General features: G+C 40.7%; 1 protein-coding gene across 4 annotated transcripts in view; it reads left to right on the top strand.

Moving 5' to 3' along the window:
* Window positions 1-25,159, top strand: part of SEPTIN7 (septin 7) — a 55,538-nt gene that overhangs the window by 23,701 nt on the left and 6,678 nt on the right. For 2 of the 4 annotated variants that reach the window (XM_083468841.1, XM_083468842.1), the window contains 9 exons: window positions 2,227-2,333; window positions 6,803-6,903; window positions 8,800-8,934; window positions 11,207-11,324; window positions 13,631-13,723; window positions 14,722-14,818; window positions 15,168-15,219; window positions 16,168-16,293; window positions 23,626-23,646. In XM_083468841.1, coding sequence (XP_083324967.1) covers window positions 2,227-2,333; window positions 6,803-6,903; window positions 8,800-8,934; window positions 11,207-11,324; window positions 13,631-13,723; window positions 14,722-14,818; window positions 15,168-15,219; window positions 16,168-16,293; window positions 23,626-23,646 — 850 coding nt within the window. The remainder of the gene's footprint in view (window positions 1-2,226; window positions 2,334-6,802; window positions 6,904-8,799; window positions 8,935-11,206; window positions 11,325-13,630; window positions 13,724-14,721; window positions 14,819-15,167; window positions 15,220-16,167; window positions 16,294-23,625; window positions 23,647-25,159) is intronic. The other 2 variants (XM_083468844.1, XM_083468843.1) reach the window with 1 other exon arrangement.

A 25,159-nucleotide genomic window follows, 5' to 3' on the forward strand; every position in this document is an offset into this window, starting at 1 on the left:
CGTAGGAAAGCCTAAAAGATGTTTGTAGAATTGCTACATAAATAGTGCTGACTGGTGCATATCTAACTCAAATTCCAAAAAGGACGTTGTTTTTGTTTTTATTCCCTTACTATAGCCTAGCAAGGGATGCGGGTGGCACTGTGGTCTAAACCACAGATCCTAGGGCTTGCCGATCAGAAGGTTGGCAGTTCGAATCCCCGTGACAGGGTGAGCTCCCGTTGTTTGGTCCCACCTTCTGCCCACCTAGCAGTTCGAAAGCACGTCAAGTGCAAGTAGATAAATAGGTACCACTCCAGCAGAAAGGTAAACGACGTTTCCATGCGCTTCTCTGGTTCACCAGAAGCAGCTTAGTCATGCTGGCCACATGACCCGGAAGCTGTTTGCGGACAAACGCCGACTCCCTCGGCCTATAGAGCGAGATGAGCATTGCAACCCCAGAGTCGTCCGCGACTGGACCTAACAGTCAGGGGTACCTTTAACTTTATAGCCTAGCAAACTGTGCATGGGAGGTAACCTGGTTGCCAAAGCAGTTGAGGCTCCATGGGCCTGTGACTTTAACCTCTCTCCAATGATCCATCTGAGGCTTTAAGTTTTATATCTGAAAACAAATCTCTAGATTTGGGCCACTACCTCTGTGATGAAAGCCACAAAAGGATGACTTGTACAGAAATTGGCTAGTCCAAATGTCAAGTTAGTGGCTTCTTCAGGTCAGTGCAGATTGCTCTTTGCCCCGACTTCTAATGACTTAGAAGAATCTAGGGAAGGAAGCCTACACCTCTCAAGAAGATGCAGAGTTTCTTTCTGACTTGGTTTCATTTACTTAATATGCTAACGCCTGGCAATACATCTCCATCTCAATCAGCATGACCCCCTTCTTTGCTAGGAGTGCTGAATGCAAAGGACTACCCCATTCCAGTGGCCCAGTAAGCAGGCTTGGAGTTTGCACACACTCTCACTTTTTAATAGAAATGCAGCATATTTTAGAGAAGATATATATTGTTCCTAACCTTGAGGCTTTGCTGTTGTTCTTACTGGCACACAAAATACGCTCCTACTGTGTATTTAAATCAGGAGCCACCTGATTTTTGAGCCCACAGACACATTTATAAACTGGAAAAATATTGTGGGCACCAAATGTGTTCTCCCTTCCCCATCTGTAACCTCCCTGTAATCACCCCTCAACATCAAAATCAGGCTTGAAAAATGCCATCTATTGATTATAGCTTGGTAACAATAGGCAAGAAGGAATTGCATGTATATGAGAGGGGCAGCTAGAGGAAGTTCAGAAAGGTATGCTGCAGGAGGGATAGGGCTTTTAGTCCTCCTTCTGACAGCCGCTAACTAGTAAAAACATTTTTGCATGCTGGGAACTTTTATTGACTTATTTACAAGGCGAGTCATCCTTTTCCTGTTGATTGGAATTTTAAGACTAGGGGGATCTGGAATTTGATGTTTAGATGACGTCTGGAACTCATGGATCTTGTTAAAGATAAAATTCAAAAATCTCCCTTCCCTTGCTTCAAAAGATGAGAAAGAAGCAAGAGTACATCAGTTATCCACAAAGGCCTGCGCCATAGATGCCATAGCAACTGCCCTAGCTTGAGAGGCTGAGGTAGTTCATAAAATTTACTATTGTAAACATGCAGGAAGCTGGGCAAATTGCTTGGGGGGTGGGAGGGACCAATTATCACTGCTAATCAGAGCCAGTAGGGATTCTACATTATAAACAAAGGGAAAGTGAGCAGGAAAGTCTGTTACCACATCATTATCAGTATCATCTGGAATTGGATATTGCAACTGGCTAACAGGAAATAAACATGGGCTGCAAAACTAGAGGACCTCTGTTTATATAGAAACAATAAGGCTGCAGTCCCAATCCCACTTATCTGGGAGTAAGCCCCATTGAATTCAATAGGACTTTTGAGCATATATGGTTAGGGTTGCACTGTAATGTATGAGCTAGCTGTAATAAACCCTTTTTAGTACAGAAATGTCTCTTATGTTTGAAAAGGTTGTTATAGGCTTATTGGTTGTTTTGTTTTTAAATGATAACACAGTGTTTCCCTCTCAGCTACATGAAGCTGGATGTTGCCTTCAACTGTTTTCCACTGCATTCAAATTTATTTTCTGTGAGCTGTTTATAGGCCAGTCAGTAAGCATTTATGTGATCCTTCTAACTACATGATCATTCTAATCGAATTAATTTTAGCTTTTTTTCTTAAATAGGTGAATCTGGATTGGGGAAATCAACACTAATCAACTCGTTATTCCTGACAGACCTGTATTCTCCGGAGTATCCAGGACCTTCACATAGAATTAAAAAGACTGTGCAGGTTTGCATGGGAAAAACGTATTTCTATTCTAATACAGTGGTACCTCCGTTTTTGAACATAATCTGTTCTGGAAGACAGTTTGAGTTCTGAAATGTTCGAAAACTCAGCTAGGCCTCAGCATCTTGCACTCAGCGGAAGCCGCGTGGCATGTTCGACTTCCAAAGCATGTTTGAAAATTGAAGCATTTTTACTTCCAGGTTTACGACGTTCGAAAACCGAAATGTTCGTCAACGAAGATGTTCAAAAACCGAGGTACCACTGTATATGTTGGTCTGCAAATGGAGGCTACTAGTAGCATGTTGATCTCTCGCATATAAATGAAAATGTATATGCATATATATTACTGCAATTACATCTTAGCTGTGAAGTAATTGTTCAACATATCTGAAGAGTACCTTCTGATAACATTAATCAATCATTTGTGATTACTGATGGCTTAGACTGCAATCCTAATGCTGCTTACCTTTGAGTAACACCCATTGAATTCAGTAGGACTGTCTTCTGAATAGATGTTGCCAGAATTGTGTTGTTAGCTGATAGGAAATTGAGGTTTTAAAATGTCTTCAATTTTCATTTCTTTAATGTAATCTGTATACCACATAAGTGGTTTACGATTAATATAAAATTTACATTAAAATTGGCAATAAAAATGACAGTTGGGGGGTTCACAGTTTGGGGGACATCACACAGAAGACGATTGTCTCCTGCAGATTGTAATATCCTTATTGGCTCAAGGGAAGGAGGTACTTCTGCGGATATTTGGAAAATTCTGTTTACTTTGGAACACTTGACAGTTATTCTATTAACTATCCATTCTATTTAGCTTTTGCATTACCCTTGATGCTGCTATGAAATATTTTATAATATTTTATAATAAGGAAATGGGGATGGGGGAGAATGTGGGATGCAACATATTGTTATGTGTATTTCAAAAAGCTGGTAAGTCTAAACATTAGAAAGGCTGTATGTTGATCATGCTTGCTTTTGAAAGAAAACAAGTCCCGATTCTTTCTGTTGCTGCTTCATTAATTAATTTAAGAAGAGAAACATTTTGAAGTACATTTGAAACTGTATGAAGTATTTTTTTAAGCTGATGCAACTTACATAAAAAATAAGCCTTTATTCTTCTGTGTAAATGTTTTTTGCTTTCCTCTGGGTTTTAAGACTATTCAAATTCCTGGATGTGTTTAGAACTGACTTCATAGCAGGGAACTGAACATGAACCTAATCATATCCTGTGAAAAAGACATTTGAAACTTATTTTTGAAAGGGGGGGTCACTAGAGAATGTGTCATCCTTTAGGAAATGGGTGATCAAGCAAGAGAGCTTTAATATTCCACAGTCTGGCATAATATTGTTAACTTGAACTTGATCTATGTGACCTGCTTAAGTGCAGTGCATGGGAAAACAGCCATTTGGAATGGAATTGCTAAGGAAAGTTTTACATTCCAGGATTGGAGCTAATTTATTTTCCCTGAACCCTTTGAGAATACTTCTAAAACTAGATAGGATTCATTTGAGCTCTTAAAAGAGATTGACACTAGTTTACAGCTGTTTTCTGGATTCTTTCCAGTTGAGGCTGTTTTCTGAGAATTTGACCATGTATGGATACACACATTCCTTAAAATTAGTAAAGGGAAAAAAAAATAAACTTGCTATGAGGAATGAAATGGTGATGAACTCCAGTTTGAACATTAAATTGGATATTGTGTTTAGGATAATGACTAATATTTCAGAAGCAGAATTTCTAATTTTGAAATCATCTAATTGATCTTATAGAAATGAATAGAGAAATCTCTGTAAAATCTGTAGGAGGGGAGTTGGGCTTCGCCTATTGACAAGCTTTCCTTCAGGGCTAAAACAGGGTGGGGAGCTTCTTGAGACAGCTCTTGCTTTCCAGTTCATGGGCAGAAAACTTCACACTCTCCAGTCACTTGAGGGGAGATATGGTGAAGTCTTAAAACCATTATTCTCCCCCCCACACACACTGGCTTTACTCTTTTGTTAGTTCTTTAAAGAGAAGATTTGAAAGGGCTTGGTCAATTTGTTTGGGTGCCTTCCCAATGAATCAGTTTTATCCTTCATATTGTAATTTTTAAAATAAGAAAATGTGTACTTCCTGTGCTTTATCTTAGTGTTTCATCCCCTTTCTCCAGTCATAGCTGTGTTCTGTTATCTGCGCCTTAGTGGCTTCTTCTTTTGGGTGTGTGTGTATTGTGTAATTCTTGTGTGAGTACACCAAGCATTGCACACACGCACAGAGCCAGTGGAGCAACACACATTACGCAGCACATAGAACGAGGCATCTTCCTAGCAGCCGTGGGGGCAACAGAGGTGCTGACAGTAACAGAAGCATGAGTGGTCGGACTGGTTCACGCATGGTCAGGCTAATCTGTTCTGCTCATGGTGGTGGGAGGAGGAAGCATGTTCCAACTGTTGGGGAGCTATTTGAAAAGACAATAGGCACTGTCAGGGGTCTTTCCTTTTGGGAGAAGAGGGGAGCAGGGAGCTCAGCCTGCTGCTGGATGTTGACATCCCTAAGAGAGGATGTATCTGATACCCTCAGTGTGAAGAGCAGGAGGTTCTCTTAGGCTACTGTCCCCTAAGTAGCCGAGCACTGCAGCCTGTTAGAAGTACAGTGGTGCCTCGCAAGACGAAATTAATTCGTTCCGCAGGTCTCTTCGTCTTGCGAGTTTTTCGTCTTGCGGTGCACGGTTTCCCATAGGAATGCATTGAAAATCAATTAATGCGTTCCTAGGGAAACCGCCTTCAGAAGGCTGGGGGGGGGAAGGGCTTTTCTTCCCACCCCCAGCATTTTAAAAAACCCCGGGACAGCGGAGGACTTCTCCGCTGTCCGGGCGATCTTAAAATGCTGGCGGGCGGCATTTTAAAATCGCCCCGGGACAGCGGAGGACTTCTCCGCTGTCCGGGGCGATTTAAAAGCCTCTGGGAAGGCAGGCAGGGGGGACAAAGACTTTCGCCCCCCGCCCGCCTTCAGAAGGTGTTCCCGCCCCCCCGCCCCGCTTCGGAGCAGCGTTCCGAAGCGGGGCGGCTGGGGCAGGTGTTCCCGCCCCCCGCCCCGCTTCGGAGCAGCGTTCCGAAGCGGGGCGGCTGGGGCAGGTGTTCCCGCCCCCCCGCCCCGCTTCGGAGCACCGGTAGAAGTGATCTCCCCGCAGCCCCTTGCTTCAAAAGAGGTCCGGGGGCAGCGGGGAAGAAGCGATTGCGATCTCCCCGCAGCCCCTTGCTTCAAAAGAGGTCCGGGGGCAGCGGGAAGCGCTTCCCGCTGTCCCCGGACCTGGGGCTGCGGGGAGATCATCGCTTCTCCCCGCCGCCCCTTGCTTCAAAAGAGAAGACCCGCTGTCCCCGGGGCAAGCTTTGTTTTGCGAAGCAAGCCCATAGGGAAATTCGTCTTGCGAGGCAACTCGAAAACGAAAAAACCTTTCGTTTTGCGAGTTTTTCGTCTCGCGAGGCGTTAGTCTTGCGGGGTACCACTGTAGTAGCAGGCACACCCTCTACCACTGTCATCAGACACCAGTTCTGGTGCCTCCACTCCTCCTCTGGTTACCCCCAGAATGCTGGGATCTGTCTGTCTCTGCCATGAGCAAGACTGATTGGTGCTTCTTTTCTTAAGTACAGGAGCAGGCTGCTGGCAATGTAACTTGCTGCATCTTTACTGACTCCTAAGCAAAGAACCCAACTTACAGTAAAAACATTAGTGCTGCATTTGGGCAACTTGAGGACCTATTTTTAAAGTAAAAATGTTAAAAATGAACATTTGCACCTGTATAAATGTCATACAGCATTCAGAGGCAAAAGGAGGTGCTGAGACAATAGAAATAAAACGACACAGATCCAGGAAAGCAAGCACCCCCTTTCATTCCACTCTTTATATTTTACAGCAAAACACAACTAAACCAGTTAGGCAATCTTGATAAACACCAGCAACAAAGATGCTCTGAAGATGTGCAATTTCACATTCCTTCCTTGGGCCAGTCACCTGAACCTATCTCACATGTCCATTGTGAAGATATGCAGCCATTTTATATTACCTTCCATAAGGGGACTTTGAGCTCAGAATCGAGGCCCCCTGCTGGCTGTGGGCCCATAACATTTTTACGCTCAGTCCATTCCTCTCGGCAGCCATGACTGGTCCATATGGTTTCAAGCATACCTTCACAAAACATATCTTGCTCCCTTTTTAAAATAAAAACTGGGAATCTCAGGAAAGTGGATCTGAGGCAGTTCCATAAACTGAATTTGCTCTCCCTCCCTCCTTCTGTATTTTTCAACTCAGCAGGAGCTCCATAAAAATGCTTTCCAGTTAACAGAAATAAAAACAAACTCTGAGCTTTAATATTTATTTAGAATAAGTTACTAGGAATGTAGTGTACTTGGAAGGTGTCTCATTCATCAGTTTTAAAATATGATTTTTTCATATATCTAATTTTTAATTCTTTTTTAATTTTCAGGTTGAACAGTCTAAAGTTCTAATTAAAGAAGGTGGCGTTCAGCTGCTACTAACAATAGTTGACACACCTGGATTTGGTGATGCTGTGGATAATAGCAATTGGTAAGCATGTTCTAATATTAAGAATGGTGGCTACTAATTTAGAACACCAATAATTTCATTACAAGTGGTTAGGAACACACCCTTGGTTACTTTTAACTATTCTTCTTTAAATACTATCATAAACAGTAAACTCTCACTCTGCTGCCATATGTTGTGCATCAGGACTAGTAACTGCAGATAGCTAACTTTAATTATTTTTTATGAATTACCCCACAGCCTTGTCAAAATCTGCTTGAAGGCAGATGTGCTCATTTGCACCACTGGCTTCTAGTTGCAGCCACCTCTTCTCCTACCTGGCTCTCTTGCCACAGCTGGTTGCTTTTCTTCTATTGCAGCAGCTGGCCCTATATTTGTAGCCAGAGAAATACTGTGCAAGCTCTCCCTCCTGGCTTTTAAAGGGCCACTCTTTAAAGCAAGGTGGGAGCCTGTGCCCAATAGTGTTGTACTCCCAACTCCCCTCAAGCCCAATTAGAATGGCTAATGGTTGGGAATGTTGAGGCTTCCAATCTAACAACACCTGTAGGAACATAGGTTTCCCCCAGCCCTACCTTAAAGCCTGAGTCTGTATAATATAGATCAGGATCTGAAAGAGGGTAAGATATTGCTGAACATGATTGTGTAAAAAGGAACACAGAAAAGGGAGATGTGAGGAAGTCAGGAAGAAGGGTTATGAAAATAATAAGTAAAAATTGGATTTTTATGTCTTTTTAATGTTTTTTTCTTTTTTTCTTATCTTTTTTATGTCTTTTACTGTATTTTTCTGTTTTGTTTTGAGTGTGATAATGTTGTTTCTTCTTTGGTTTGATTGGAAGGTTTGTTTTACTGTTTAAAATTTCAATAAATATCTTTTTTTTCTAAAAAAAAAGCCTGAGTCTGGTGGAAATGAGAGAAAATGGTCTTCTTCTGCTGTAAGAACCGCTCTGCATTCTAGCAGTAGCAACTGTAAGAAGGAGAGGGGAAAGACAACACATGAGATGGTGGCAGAAGGAGAAAACATAAAATATAGAGGGCACAGGGAGTACATGTCTCCTTAGGCACTTAGGCTGCAGTTCTAATTCTACTTGGGAGTAAGCCTCATTAATTTCAGTAGGACTTCTACTCTACATGTGGTTGGAGTCGTGAAGTTAGCCATTTACATGGGAGTAAACTGTAGCAAGTTGCTACAGTTGATTCGCAACTTAAGCACATTTAACTTGTGTGCATTTTGCTTTACGCACATGGCCATTTAAAAAAAAGAAGAAGGTAAGAAATGGGTCAGGTGCCCAAGGAAAAGAACTTTGGCAATCCTAAGCACCATTGCACTCACCTTGGGAGAGCGTTCGGAGGTGCAGAGAGAGGGAGTGTTTTGACTAAACGTTATTTTGGCTTTTTGCACTATCCCTGGAATGCTACCCTGCATAACTTGAGAGTTGCCTGTGGTAAACCACCCAACTGGAAAATCATATGGCTGTTATAATAACACTTCCTATTTACTGAAAATAAGTACAAACCAGGTGAATGCAAAAACCTTAATGTGAAGTACAGCTGTACCTCAAGTTACATACGCTCCAGGTTACATACGTTTCAGGTTACAGACTCCACTAACCCAGAAATATTACCTTAGGTTAAGAACTTTGCTTCAGGATGAGAACAGAAATCATACAGCGGCAGCAGGAGACCCCATTAGCTAAAGTGGTGCTTCAGGTTAAGAACAGACCTCCAGAACGAATTAAGTTCTTAACCCGAGGTACCACTGTATTAAAATTAAAAGAATCAGTTATATGTTTGTGATCAGTATATCATCAACAGGTTAATTAATATACAGGTTAGTTAGTATTAAGCCAAACAATTTGCTGTGATGCTATTGATGTTACAAGTCAATGATGGTTCTTAAAAATGTAAATTTGCATATTCTAGCTGGCAGCCGGTTATCGACTACATTGACAGCAAGTTTGAAGACTATCTTAATGCAGAATCCCGTGTGAACAGACGTCAGATGCCAGACAACAGGGTGCAGTGTTGTTTATACTTCATTGCTCCATCAGGACACGGGTCAGTAGGAAATTTAGCTTGGGATGTGTTTCTCAGTCATTCAGTATCAGCCTCTATGTTAATGATCTGGCTAGATTGCTTGGGAAACTGGATGCATGCCTACCTGCTGTAGGAAATAGAAGGGTCAGGATCATCCTGCATGCAGATAATATGGTTATATTATCTCAGAAAAAGCAGATTGATGTGCTAGCTAACATCTGGAACAACTTCGCATTAATTTTACCAAAATTAAAGCCATTGAATTTGTTAGGGGTTCTCTCATGTTTAACTTGGCGATTTCTAATATCCCATTCAACAGTCTACATTGTTTTGTTATTTAGGGGTCCTTTTTACAGCGTCATTGGCATGCTATTATCTTTAAAGCAAGATGACTTATAGAAGCCATCCTTATGCCTTCCAGATGATGTTAAACTCCTACACCCAATAGATGGGAGTTGTAGTCCAACAACATCTGGAAGGCACCAGGCTTGCTATAAGGGTTGCATTATTTTTTCCAGCACAGATGTAATGGTTGTTCAAGGGGCCATCCGAATAGCACTAGGTTCAGCTTTCCTTGTCTGTCTTGGTATTGTTAACCCCAAATGCTCAAATAATTTCAACACTTACAGCTTAAAGTAATAGCTTCTGATACAAAATCTAAAATATACTATGATCCTGGATAAAGTTGCTGGCATGGAGCTGACCTAGGTCACTGGTTCTTGAACACATTCCTAAGCCATAGTGGCTGCCAGCCTTCGTTTCTCAGCTCCATGTGGATTCAGCTTCATTCAGTTTCTTTCATCCAGTCCCCATACTAGGTAGAGCCAGATACAGGAACAGTGAGGCTTGTAGCATCAGCCTCAAAAAGGCAAGAGCTGGATGATAGAAGGAAGGCAAGTGGCTCACTGAAAGCTACCTTTTTTGAAGCCTATTAATTTTTATTTAATATATGCTTACTAAAAAAGGTTACTAAATAATGGCTTAATCAACTGCATAATATAAATGTCTAAAATTAATCTGCTTTCTTAACCTTATGCTGATGATGTGGTTAGAGTTAATAAAGAAAATTACTTACTTGTTTTGGCATTTTTATAGACTGTTTTGGTTCATCTTTGAATTATGTTGTATTATTTCTCCAGTTAAATGGGAACTTCCCTTCTGAATAGTACACACCTCCTTAGAAATTTCCATCAGTCTCAGAATTTGAACAAGCTTTGCTTCCTTTATCCAAATTGACTTGATGGGGACGGTGTCAGTTTTCCTGACCTTACTACTGGGATTGTGATTTGTCTTCAGTCCCATGTTAGTACTTAATCAGTTGAGTGACACAGGAAACATCCAAGTCAGAAATGTAGTATCAGTATTATACAATGCTCTATTTTCAAAGCTAGTTTTCAGTGTTAAACTCTGAATCTTTAGGCATCGAGCTGGAGCCCCTGTACAATTCTAATGAGCAATACATTTTCCATAATATCCTAACTAGACTAAAGGATGTCGAGAGACAAAATATTATGGCAGCTGTAAACAAAATTTGCTCCCCCATATTCTATGATTTAAATATCTTAGATAGCAGAGCCAATTACGTCACTAAATTAATAATCCCAGCCCAACGTAGGGCTTTTATGCTGGCCCGTTTGAATGTTTTTCCCTCAGCATTTGTCAGGGGAAGACATCAAAACATTCCTAGAAACAAGAGATTCTGCAGATGTTCTATGAATGTCCCGGACACTGTAGAGCATATTCTCTTTCATTGCCCATTGTACAGTATCCCACGTCAACGCGTGCTGTCCCCTCTTTTGGGTGGTCTGGAACCCCAGCAAGGTGAATGTGTGGGATTCTGCCTATCCGACGTTGACCAAAGGGTAACGGCGGGGGTAGCCAAGTTTTTGGTAGCAGTCCTCCAAGGAGCAGGTTAACAACGAAAACCACTGATTTTATATGTATATATATATATATATATATGTACGTAGCCAACTGCTGCCTTTTATATATATTTCAAGGCTTTTATATGTTATTTCCTCTTTTATGGTTTTATTTGCACAATGCCTAATAAAAGGTTTGATAAGTAAGTTAAACTCTGATAAGTTTGCAGGTGTAATGTTTGAAAAAATGCTTGGCTTATTCCTCTGTGACACATATTATTGCAGCTATTAAATAGGAAAATGAAATTCTGATAATTCATTACTTTTGTTGTGTGCATTTGATTATACAAAATTTTGCAGTGTAGGTGTTCAGAAGGGACTTTCTTAGCTGACAGCCATATTTTGTTGAATCACAATAATTTTTTTTAAAGACTCAAGCCTTTGGATATCGAGTTTATGAAGCGCCTGCATGAAAAAGTGAATATCATTCCACTTATTGCCAAAGCAGACACGCTTACACCTGAAGAATGTCAGCAGTTTAAAAAACAGGTGAATAGAAACTTTTACTATGAGAAAACGGAACTAATATTAAATAGGGGTGGGTGGGTGTACATACTATGCTTCACAGTGTAATTTAAAAATTTAATCCCCAAAGCGATGTCTAGCATCTCAGCAAGATATGTATTTTGGAAGTGGTAAGCTAATTTTCACCCCGAAGCAAAAAAACATGAATACAGCTCCTGACAAGGGAAATGTTTTCACTGATCTGAACAATGAAAATGATAGTTCTTTCCATTTTTGTTAAAAGTAAATGTTCTTAATTACCAGGTAGAATACATATGACATTCTCAATCTAAAACATGTTTGGTTTTTTGCCAGGCTTGTGCAGGGTTTTAGGGATTTGTCAGTATGTTTTTTGTTTTTGTTTTATTACACAGTAATACTTAATCACTGCTGTAAAGTTTACATTTAAAAGGTAGTGGTGCACTTGGAATGTAATTGTGGTTTGAAAATGATACATTGCACTTACTTGTGGTTTCTGTATGCCGGATTGTAACTACCTGTAAGGCAGGTTGGAGACCTTAAGCATAGTTAAGTCAAATCTCCTTCACTGACAGAAAACATAATTCTCTCCGCCCTCAAATCCAGCTTGCATCTTATTTCAAGCCCTAAGGAGAATACAGCAAGGGTGCCTGCTGTAAAACCAAAAGTAATGTATCTCTCAAAAGATGGCTGGGTATTCATAATGTATGGCAAATGTTTGTTGAATACATAAACTGTTCCGACTGTGGCAGGAATCTACCCAATTCTCATGGGAAATTGTAGCATGATATTTTCGAGTAATCAAGTGAAACTTTATTACATGGCATGGCAAAAGTCTGTAATTGTATTGGGACCAGTTGTTTGTTGTTGTAGCAGTTGTGTTCTCAAAATGTTTCTTCTGTACCATGAAAAATAAATAAAAAGATTCTAAAAAGAATAAAAACGAGAAGACAGCGTGCAGAAATAGGGTATGGTGGCTTACTACCATAGAGTGAGAGCATATCTCAGCTCTTGTAGAAAGCTTCCAAATCCTATGAAATGCATTTGGCTAACATAGATAATAAACAATTCACAAGGGATGTGGGGGGCGCTGTGGGTTAAACCACAGAGCCTAGGGCTTGCTGATTGGAAGGTCGGCGGTTCGAATCCCTGTGATGGGGTGAGCTCCCGTTGCTCGGTCCCTGCTCCTGCCAACCTAGCAGTTCGAAAGCACGTCAAAAGTGCAAGTAGATAAATAGGTACTGCTTCAGCGGGAAGGTAAACGGTGTTTCCATGTGCTGCTCTGGTTCGCCAGAAGTGGCTTAGTCATGCTGGCCATATGACCTGGAAGCAAACGCCGGCTCCCTCGGCCAGTAAAGTGAGATGAGCGCCTCAATACCAGAGTTATCTGCAACTGGACCTAATGGTCAGGGGTCCCTTTACCTTTACCTAGAAAGCTTCCAAATCCTATGAAATGCATTTGACTAACATAGATAATAAACAATTCACAACTGCAAGTGGGACTTGCAGTTCAGTCATATTGGGACAGGAGCCATGTAAAGCTGTTCAGGCCTTTGGAAGAAGGGCAGAGTTTCAGGCAAGTGTAATGAGACACCCCCCCAAAAAAACATTCATCTGCTGTGCTATATAGTGCTAGAGGACTTTGGTTTGCTGCTGGCATCCAGCCCTGAAGCTGATCATTCTATTGCCATAGAGTGTCCTTTCTCTTTGACTTCATCTTTGAAATATCCTTGTATTCTAAATATCCAAGCATGCATCTTCCAACACACTTCACCTCTCCTCACCCCCCCCAGATGCTAACTTTAAACTGTTAGGGGCTTGCCTAGGCCAGTCACCCCTCTGCCCTCCCTTTTATTTTTATTTCCCCAACCAGCACCATAACACTCCGTGTCTCATGTGTCTCCATGCCTCATGCCTCTTGAGCTCAAATACATTCAATGAATCTGTGCAGTATACCCAACTTATGATTAGGAAGTAAGAACAATGGAGAAATCCAAGGATTCTGGCATAACTGTAGTAGACAGAAACATGTCCTTCTCATCCCCGCAAAGCTAATACCATAGACAGGAGTTCCCATATTTGGTGTTCAATGTGAATCAGCAAGTTTGATTTTCAGAAAACGGGATGAATTATTTTTAGTATTTCTGACAGGTTAATTTGCCACATACATTTCATATCTCCAGGAACCTCACAGGTCCTTTGTCAGGCAGGTTGTTTTGTTTATTTTTTTCTTAAAGTAACTTGCAAATCTATGTATGCTTCATAAGCATGCCAAAAACATTGCTTCTGTTTTCTATTAATATTTTTTTCAGATAATGAAAGAAATTCAAGAGCACAAAATTAAAATATACGAATTCCCAGAGACAGATGATGAAGAAGAAAATAAGTTGGTTAAAAAGATAAAGGTACAAAAATTTAGAAATTGGTATAACATCTCATCTTGAGCTTTATACTTTGAACACAGAATGCTCTATAGATGGACTTTCTTCTTTGCTTTGGTAGAAAGAGCTGTTCTGTGCTTTCAGAGCTACCTACTCTATTGAAGGCACTGGGGGAACCCTTGCATGCAACCCCCCGCCCCACCCCAAGTGCCTGAACATACCAGATGTTGCTGTGTAATAACACTGGCTTTGTAGGGAAGTATGTTTTTGCTTCAATTAATAGATAATCTGCAGTTTGCCGTTTGCCCAAACCTGGACAAACTGGCTAATTTCAACTATGGTTAGTCATTTTCTGGGCTTCTATCAGCACTTGGAAATCTTAATATGTTCCTCAGAAGGTTTCTAACATCTCAGTTTTTCTCTTCCTCGTTTATTTTACAACCTTGTTCTCCTTTTGTCTGCTTGTTCTGAAGGGGTGTGTACTTGTGGTTTACCTAGGGCAGTTGTGGTAAATTCTTTCGGTCTTTCTGCTGTGTGATACAGGGGGAATGCCTCATGGGGGCTATTCTAATGTGAAGAGGCGTAGCTCAATGGTATAGCATCTGTCTGAAATCCTGAAAAGGCACTTCTAGCCAGTGTAGAAAATACTCAGCTGGATGGTTTGACTTGGTATGAGGCAGCTTGCTCTGTAGAATTGCAAAAGCATAGTAACGGAGAATGTATCTCAGATAGAAGCGTAGGGAAAGATTTCTGCTTGAGACATTGCAAAGATGATGGCACTTGGAAAATACTAGGGTCAATGGAACAATGGCCATCTATTTTCTGTTTGTTTTTTAGCAAATGGAGGGAACTAAACCCGAGCTCTTTGCATGAAAAACATGTGCTCTACCATTGAGCTATGGCCTTTCCCATATAATGTTTCAAAAGTCCCTTTTGTTTATATCCAACTGGGGTATTTCGTGTATTCAGAGGAGTAAAACTATGTACTTACACCCCCAAAATATACTCTTTCTGTCCTCCAGGACCGTTTACCTCTTGCTGTAGTAGGTAGCAATACTATCATTGAAGTCAACGGCAAGAGGGTTAGAGGAAGGCAATATCCTTGGGGTGTTGCAGAAGGTAAGTGCACAAAAGGCCATGTGTGATATTCCCTGTAAGCCCAAAAAACATTAATAGGGTTGTGATTTGATGACATTCTGCTTTTCCAATAGTACACTTAAGGCAGCCAACAATATAACGTTATTACAGTAGCTTTTGTGGTTTTTTATTTGAACACATACATATAGTGACATCGTAATAGTGCAATATCAAATAGCTAGAATGGCTTCCTTTTCTGCTGTTTTTCCTTCAAAGTTAGTAGCAACGATGGTAAATAGAGGGTTGGCTTCCATAGTGTCCCTTCACCCCATCTGCTACTGGCAGATGTCTGTTTCCTGTATTTAAAAAATGTGACATTTTCCCCCTACAGTTGAAAATGGTGAACACTGTGACTTCACAATTCTAAGAAATATGTTGATAAGGTAAGCAAGTGATGTGCAGCACTGGTTTTGGGAATAGTCTTCCTTCCTTCCTTCCTTCCTTCCTTCCTTCCTTCCTTCCTTCCTTCCTTCAAGTTCTGTTGTGCTTCTTCCATCTATTGGGAGGCCTTCCACATTGCTGGACCTCGTTGGAAGACTAGCAAAGTAGGCCCATTCCTTTCGTGAATTCTGTTGGAAAAGAAATGGTATATTGTAATACTTTCTCTTTTTAACCAAAGGTCATCTGAATAAACGATGAACTTTTAAAATAAAAAATATATATAAAAAATATGCCTGTACTCAGTGGCCACTTTTAGTGTGTATAATTGTAGGATTTTTTCTGGTCAGGAAGAAATATTAAAAACTTAATATTTCCTGATATAGCTTTGACTATTTGGCTACATTTTCATAACAAAGCAAGCAAAGGAAAATCTCTTTTTTAATTTGTGAAAGTCAGCTGTTGAATATACCTCTGGATATTCTGGAATTGATATGTCAGTTGGTGGGATGTGTAGGTGCTTTTTTGGAGGCTAGAGTGCAAGATGCAGAAACCACAGTCTGATCCTGAGTATACTTACATAAAAGCAAGTTACATTGAGTTAGATAGGGATTCATTGAATTGTGTGTTAGGATCAAGCTTTACATTTGGGAAATACTTGTACATCAGACTTTTTTTTGGGGGGGTGAGGCATAATTTGGTTCCACAAATCTATTAAGAACATATGCAAAATATTAATGTATCCTCCCTATTGGGTATATTATATATGTATAGAATTCTCTAAACATGAAGTCGTTTGCATATTTCTTTAAGAACCAAAAATCACTGTATAAAGCACTTTTACATTTTAAAGCCACATGCCAAATGTTTTGCTTATTAAAATTAATGTTGTATTTATCAGCTATTATTCGGTAAAGGAAAGTTACTGATAAGTTCTTCTTTTTCTTAAACAGAACTCACATGCAGGACCTGAAAGACGTCACTAATAATGTCCATTATGAGAACTACCGAAGCAGAAAATTGGCGGCTGTTACGTACAATGGAGTTGACAACAACAAAAACAAAGGGCAGCTAACAAAGTAAGTGGTAGTAAAAGTGGTGATATGGTTTTTCCCACAAGTTCATGGAAAATTTGTTTTGGATCACATATTTGGCCATTCAGTCAAATCCTTAAAGGCTCATACACCACCAAAGTAATTGTTACAACTTACTTACTATTATTTATTACAGTTGTTTGTTTATATCTCACAGTTTACAAGAAACATTAACCTACCTTTTACTTTAAACTACAAGTGCCTTTTCGTATATGGATCATTCCAGCCAGTGAGAAAAAAGAGTGGGGCCTCCTGGGTCTTCATATGCCCATTTTGTAGGCAAGCAGGGAGAGGAGTTTATCTGTCATCGTGCCCATCCTTTGCAATCTCCTCCACCAGCGCAAGCACCACCAGTAGTGTGCTTCCAGGATTTGTTGAAAAATTATGTATTTACGTGGGCCTTTGGGGTGCATTAGTCTGATCTGCTGCGCTTCAGGTCGTTAAGGATGCTGTGGAATTTATTACTCAATGTATTGATTTTAATTTATTTATTTTATTAAATTTGTGTACCACCCTTCATCCAAATACATCAGGGCGGTAAAAATACAGGATAGGTAAAGGTACCCCGACTGTTAAGTCCAGTTGCGGATGACTCTGGGGTTGCGGCGCTCATCTCGCTCTATAGGCCAAGGGAGCTGGTGTTTGTCCTCAGACAGCTTCCGGGTCACGTGGCCAGCATGACTAAGCCGCTTCTGGCGAACCAGAGCAGCGCACAGAAACACCATTTACCTTCCCGCTGGAGCGGTACCTATTTATCTACTTGCACTTTGGCGTGCTTTTGAACTGCTAGGTGGGCCTGGAGCTGGGACCGAGCAACTGGAGTTCACCCTGTTGCGGGGATTCGAACTGCCAACCTTCTGATCGGCAAGCCCTAGGCTCTGTGATTTAGACCACAGCGCCACCCGCAGGATAGAAGCACAAAATATCTTCGCTGGCAGTCAGCGGTCATAACATTTTTAAATAATGGGTGGGCAGAAAGTTTTTGTAATATCAGCAGGAGTAGAAAGTTGTTCTTCTGTCAGCTGAGCTGGTGGAAACATACCTGATGTTGTTTGGTCAGCTGAGCTGGTGCCTGATTGTTGAGGGAAGATTGTCAACAAAGTACATTTTCTTCATAGGAAACATAATAGTCTTTGGTCGCACCATAGGTTCAAGTACGCTTGGCTGACATTAAGCTTTTAGTGTAGCTTCCAGCCTGAATTTGGCGGCTGAGGCAGTTTTATTTGCCTGGTGGGCTCACGTCAGACAATTATGGGAATGTTTGCATGTCGATTTTATATAATTGAGCAGCTACATTATTCGATATATGGGTACGTAGTACTGCCATTAACTGACTTCCAATCTATACTGTATTGCCATCAGCAGGGTTCCATCTGGTTCCCATTCCTAGTCATCATCTGTAAGAAGAATCTATATGTCCTTGCTATTGCCTCACTTGCAAATTAAATTGTGTCCTCTTCTCTGGTATATAAACACATTTTCATGGTTAAAGTTTCTGAAAGGTAGAAGGAATTTTATATTACACAGTTCATGGTGCAGAAGAGTACAAATAGAATGAAATATACCGTATTTTTCGCACCATAGGACGCACCGGACAATAGGACGCACTTTGTTTTAGAGGGGGGAGAACAAGAAAAAAAAATCTCCCCTCTCTGCCCAGCGCCCCTTCAGCGAAGCGGCAGGAGGCGCTGCACAGAGAGGGGGAGAACTTTCCCCCTCTTGTTTTCCCGCTCTAAAACAAGGTGCCGTTTAAGGTGCGTTCAGGCGGCTACCTTGGAAGCCTGGAGAGCGAGAGGGGTCGGTGTGCACTGACCCCTCTCGCTCTCCAGGCTTCAGGTTCCTTTCAACCTGCTCTTTGGGGCTGGCGGGGGAAGCCCACCACCAGCCCCAAAGAGCAGGTCAGGGAGCAGCGGAAAGGCGCAGTGGAGAGGCTCCTGTCATAGCCGCGCGTCACCTCTCCAGCCGGGAGAGGGTCGCGGGGGGCTGCTTTAGCCCCGCGCACGCTCTCCCGGCTGGGGAGGTGACGCAGGGCTGTAGAGGCTCCTGCCGTAGCCGCGCGTCACCTCTCCAGCCGGGAGAGGGTCGCGGGGCTATGGCATCTTCGCTCCATAGGACGCACACACATTTCCCCTTCATTTTTGAAGGGGGAAAAGTGCGTCCTATAGAGCGAAAAATACGGTACTTAAATTGAGCTCAAGGTGCACAAAAAATATTTATGGACTTTTACTCTTCTGATGGGGACTAGTTGAATATGTATTATATTCATACAATAAACTGTGTGTGCTTCTTAGATTTATTTTTATAGGATATATATCTCTATATTACCCAGTATATTCCAATTGATGCATTAGGTAATTAATGTAACACAGTTGTTTTACTGTAGAGACTATTTCTAGTAACTAAACTTACAACAGGGTAGTTGTTTTTCTTTTGGTACTTAAAGTAAGAAGGTGCTGTCTGTAGAAATAAGTTCAGCAATATCTGGCTCCCATATACATGCAAACTGAAGATGATGAGAGATGCAAAAGTAATTGCAGTTTTTACCTATTGACAATCTCAAAGTTTGTCCCCCAACTATTAAGTTCAGTGAACTTTTATGTTTGCTCAAAAGTTAATTTTGGCTTTCTCTCTGGCACATGTCTGTCTCCTGTGCTCCCTCAAGTAGGTTTGCAGGATAGCCAGCTGAGGAGTTTATCTTCTTGGAGCTGTCAAACCAAACAAGCCCATGCAGTTTCTGCATGCACAGTGTCAGGAAAGTGGGGAAATTATTTGAAGCTTCATCACCGAATGGACTTCATCCCTTGCTTTTTCTTCATTCCACTTTTGGGGGAAAAGTACTCAAATTTATTGGTTTCTGAATCTTATGAGGGCACTAACTTCTCTTTTAGGAGTTATTTTAAAGCAACATTAGTCAATTTTTGGAAGGTTAATTGCTTTTCAGACAAATTGTATCTGACAGTTGGCTTCCGGATTTTCAGCTTGAAGTCATAGATGGTACAACCCTCATCACACATTTTTGCTAACTTCTCTCACTGCATAATGGATGTATATTTTTACTGCAAGAAAATTGATTTGTTCTTCATAATATGCTCCCTCATATTTTTTTTTTTAATGTTAGTCCAATAGAATACAATTACAGCGAATGGAGTGGGTTGGGGGGTTAAATGCACGTTCAGGATACTTGAGGGCACAGTTTCCTGAATAATCCCAAATACATACTTTTTGAAACCAAGGGTTTTTTGTAATTTTATAACGTAGAATGGCATTAATTAAAAATATAAGGAAAATGGAATGAATAAAAAACAAGTAAAATTACATGAAAGTATAGTACCATAAGGAACATATTAGTTCACAGTAAAAAAAAATCATATTCTCAGGTCTTGTTTCACACATACAAGTCACAAGTATGTTTTTTTTAATCAGTTTATACATTTCTGAAATTGCAATGGTTTCTTCATCAATAAAGATGACTGGTAAGACCATTAAAGGGTCTGGCATTAGTCCTGTGCCCAAATACAAACTTAAACATTTTTGAGAGTTAACATTTCTGTGTCATTCAGAAGTTGGGAGTCAGACTCTCAAGTATATTTTGGTCTGCAGTATATTTTTTGAAACATAAATCATAGTGTAAATTACATCTGTGCACAATCTATGCTGCTTCACTATGAACAAACTCTAATACTATTTCACATTTCTCCCATGAAGTTGGAACCTCCCAAGCATGTTGCATTGTTTTTTTTTTTAAGATCATACTTAAATTGGTTTGAAAAGTGAAAGTTTCTGAAGTCCACCTGGCTTCATTGGAGGAGGATGCGACGCTGAGGCTTTCAGCAGCTCATTCTCATAATTACATTGTTAATTAGCATTGTTTACACAGGGATGGGGAACATATAGCCCTCCAGATGTTGCTGGACTCTTGAGTAGGAAGATGTACAGGGAGAGTCATCCCTGTGCTCTGCTCTACATTTTGTTGCAGAACTCAGGAAAATGACTTCGTATTTTGGACCAGGAAGCCTATACCATGCTTTCTGCTTGATCAGCATCTTCACATGTTAACAAGGTTGTAGTTGAATAGCTCTCAGCTATCTTAAATAATAATTTCAGGGAAATTGTCCCTTTCCTGGTGTGTTGCTTTTCCCTGCATTGCTTTGATCAGTATACTAACGAAGCAAAGCGTTTGATTTGACAGCATGAGACCGCTTCCCATGGTCCTTGAAATGTTCAGAGCGCTTCAAAGGGAACAATGGTTGCATACATTGTGAAATTTCTGAAAATGATGTCATAGTGGTGATGCCATAAAGCCCACACTGTTTGTTGCATCGCTTAGCTGTCTAGGCTGGGCTTCCAGTTCTGCTTTGCATCTCAAAGAAGTGTGAAGCAAGCCAGGTAACCATGTTGTGCGTTTTGGGGGCCAATTAAAAGTGCTGGTTTTAGCGTTTAAAGCCTTTGGGTCTGACCTAATGGAAAGACTACCTATACCCACACCAACCTGCCCACACAGGACAATCAGGGGCAGAGGTTTTCCTTGTTTGCCCACCACCAAAATCAGCCAAGTTGTCAGGCATGGTGTTACCACACTACAGATTTTCATAAAGTCCTGGCAAACCACTTTTTCCATCTTGCTACTATTCTTCTTTTGGCTGCTGAATCTGTTAATACTGCTTTGGTTCTAAATCAGTTGCTGAGTTGCAAGGACTTATTATTAATTAATTAATTAATTAATTAATAATATGGTGTTTTTTAATGTGGTTACAGTGAACGTTTTGGATTTTATTTTATTACTGTTGAATTTCTAATTGTGTGCAAGCCGCATTGAGAGAGAGTTTGGCTCCTAAAGGCAGCCTATAAATATTTTCTAATAAAACTAAATATCAAAGGGTGATCTCCAGGTATTAAAAGCTAGGAAGAAGAAATATGTAATCCTGCTAAGATAACTACTTACAGTGATGCAATCTAATACTCTATATGCAGTCAGCAACTCAGTACAGTGGTACCTCTAGATGCGAACAGGATCCGTTCCGGAGCCCCATTCGCACCTAGAAGCAAACGTAACCCGTGTCCGCGCGTCACGTTTTGGCGCTTCTGCACATGCGCGTGATGTCATTTTGAGCGTCTGTGCATGCGCAAGCGGCGAAACCCAGAAGTAACGCGCTCCGTTACCTCCAGGTTGCTGCGGAGCGCAACTCGAACGCGCTCATCCCGAAGCACATTCAACCCGAGGTATGACTTAACTAATGTTAACTAATGTTAAGGTTCAGCAGAATGCAACTACTATGTAGGACATTCCTCATTTAATTTCTGCCCTCCCTTACAGTCTAACAGCTGTAAGGTACATTAGACAGGATCCACAAGCTTTCATTTACTTACCTTTTACTGCAACTTCAGATGACTCTTCAGCTAGGGAAGGAGTCATATATCTGATACAGTGGTGCTGGCAAACTGTTTGCTGTTGTGTCTTGTATCTTACGATCACGATGACTCTGTCCTTGTGCATGCTGTGGAGAATGGAATCTCTCTTCTGAGGTAGCAGATCGGGGTGGAGTTTTTTCATAGCTCTACAGGAGTGGAATCTCTTAACCATTAAGATTTAGAGAGCAACAGTGAGCATATGAGACATGATCTGAGACACATGCAGGTCCCGTTTTCTAAACACAGTACATTTTCAGGAGATAATTGGTTAGGTGAGCATTTGCATATCAAGATGATGATTTTAATTATTTCCTATGGGAACATTTCTAATCCGTGATTTGTGCCTTCCTGCTTACTTCCTGAAATTGCTACAGACAATTGGCAAAAGCCAAACAAAAGGAAAAACTGATTTGTCCACTCTCTCTTCCTCTGCCAACCAGCAAAACACAAGCAAGTAAGGAAGTGGGACAACTCTTGACTGTTCAGCTACCTGAACCAGCCATTTGTGTAGCTAGGTTTGGGTATAATTATTTGTGTTCAGGTAACTGAGATTTCGGATAACAAGCATTCAGCTAGCGGGACCTGCATGTATAAATTCTTGAAAATGCATTTGAGCTTTTTTTAGTCAGTGTTGTGCCAATGCAACAAATAGTTCTCATCCTGGTGTCAAAGTTAAATTGCTGTATAGCTTGCCAACTCCTCCTTGCACACACATCTTGTTTTGTATCTAGCTGTGACATACCTAGTAGTGTTGCATCAGTGCAACAGCACCTACCTAAAACAGTCCTATCTGGCTTCTGCAGCTGGGACAGGAAATAGGAAATACTTTTTAACTGAAGACTTCTTGGTTTGTTCAGTTGCAAGGGGCTTCATTTTGTTAAGCCAAGATACAGTGGTGCCTCGCAAGACGAAAATAATCCGTTCCGTGAGTCTCTTCGTCTAGCGGTTTTTTGGTCTTGCGAAGCAACCTGTTTAGCGGATTAGCGGCTATTAAAGGCTTAGCGGCTTAGTGGCTAAAAGGCTATTAGCTGCTTAGAAAAAGGGGGGGAAGCGGGGAAAAATTGGAACACTCGCAAGACGTTTTCGTCTTGCGAAGCAAGCCCATAGGGAAATTCATCTTGCGAAGCAGCTCAAAAACGGAAAACCCTTTTGTCTAGCGGGTTTTCCGTCTTGCGAGGCATTCGTCTTGCGGGGCACCACTGTATGATCATACAAATGGGGACATTGTTTGAATAGGTTAGATGGTTTCTACCTTGTTCTGGTTGAGCTATTGGGGGGGGGGGCGGAATCAAAAGATTTTTTTCCTTTCAGAAATTCCAGAGTAGCTATGATATTAGACCTTAGAAGTAATCTGTGAAATAGTTTGAATGGTTTATAAACCTGGAAGAATCTTTGAAATACAAGGCAGAGAGTGGAGTGACTCTTACAGTTGCCATTTTATCATCTGATCTTAATTATAGTAAATATTTTCCAGAGAAGCCTTTTGAGACCTCTGCTGGCGAGTTAAATGGTGCTATTGACCATTTTAACCATGCATACTAGCAGCAGTAGGCCTTGAGACAGTTGTGAATTGGTGTTTATTTTGAGAAGTTAAGCAAATGTCACTAAAATATTTAAGTTTTCATCTAAAGAGCATGCATTATTCCTTGCACACAAACACAGGTAAAAGGCTTTGCACATCAGGTCTGCATTAATTGTGTAGAGCACTTGAACTAACAGACTATTGAAAACAAAAAACTTAACTAGCTTTAACTAACAACCTGTCACTTTACAGTGGAAATCTTGCTGCTGGAGAGCATACAAACCAAAGTAGCTTCAAATCCATAATGAATTTGCTTTTTAATTATTGCTTTTTATTTTTGTGGTTTTATTTGAGCATGCTAAGCTTCTGTATTTTTTGTTTTTTAGATTTGACACAGTTGAAGGCATGTAAGTGGTCATTTAAATTTTTCAAAAGACTTAAGACAAGGATTAAAACAAAAAAGGCTTTTAATGTTGAGTGTAATTTTCAAAACTTTTATTTTCAGCGATTGCATTTGTTTTGCTTTTAATGTTTTATTATAAAATTCCCTAACATAAAGTTAAATATTTTTAGTGACATCTACTGTGAGAGCACATTTATTCACAGAGCAGAAGACCATTTTAGCAGTTAATTGGATATGAAATCCTCATAATTTGCTTCTTTTCAGCACAGTGATTGATTGTATATGAAATTATCCAAGAGAACTTGTTAGCTTCATTTCTTTCCTCTGAAGCTGCAGTTGGTTAACGCGGCATTTGAAAGTGCCAAAATTATCAAATCAGAGTGCTGATAAAGAAGGCAAAAATGTAGATATATCATATCAGTACCTTGCAGAGGTTCAGATTTCATTCTTTTTAGATGTTGTGTTCCAGAGAGAATAGTCAAAATGGCATGAATGTCAGCTAGGCACCCTTGAGAGGAAGTAGTGATTGATGAATTGGGTGGTATTGCATCCTGTTTGGACATGGCATGCCCCTAGCTGTCTGCCTTTAACCCCTCTTTTCCCAGGGAACAGATTGGCTCTGAGAGATTCCATGTTCAAGCATGGCACAGCCTAGTTCATTTCCATCTTCCAGAGCATTAAAGAACCAAAGACTCTCACCAGGTCAAGTGTCCTCTCTGGAACATAACACTCAAATAGGTGTTGTGTGTTTGAGGAGTTCTTGAGGTTTGCTCTAATTTTTGAACTGGGGAGGGGGGGGGGTTATTCATATTTAAATGCACTGGAAATATCTATATTCAGTGCGTGCATTTAAAAACAGCATTTACCGTATTTTTTGCACCATAACACTCACTTTTTTCCTCCTAAAAAGTAAGGGGAAATGTCTGTGCGTGTTATGGAGGGAATGCCTACGGGTGGCATGCCTACAGATTTTCCTCCTCTAAAAACTATGTGCGTGTTATGGTCGGGTGCGTGTTATAGAGCGAAAAATACGGTATTTGGACAAATACGTAAACATGCAACCTTGCAATAAAATTCCATTTATTGAAATCCTTTTTTGCTTTTAGTGATGATAATAGGCACCCTGATAATATTCCATGGAGAGGGCTTGTTTCTGTATTAATATAAGTTAACCGTAGTAGCTGCATTGAAATAGATTACACCATGTACTCTCTCGCTCCATGTGCAAATTCTTCACAGCAGGACTGGTTTTAATTAGTTCTTTAATTTTCTTGTCCCTTTCATCATTGGATAAAAGTACAAAATCTTTCAAATAAACATTGGGTGTGGCTTGACTTATATTACAGCAGAACCTCAGACATGTGAACTCATGGAGGCTGCTTCCATGAAATGATCATTTGCTTTTAGGTTCTCCTAACTTCACATTGTCTTCCTTTCTAGCTTCGTTTGTAACTCTTAAGCTCAGCCCTGCCATTCACCGTCCTTCGTAAACTTGGTTTGAATTCGCTTGCTGCTTC

Source organism: Podarcis liolepis (assembly GCF_965112155.1).
Source record: "Podarcis liolepis genome assembly, chromosome: 12".
NCBI lineage: Eukaryota > Metazoa > Chordata > Lepidosauria > Squamata > Lacertidae > Podarcis > Podarcis liolepis.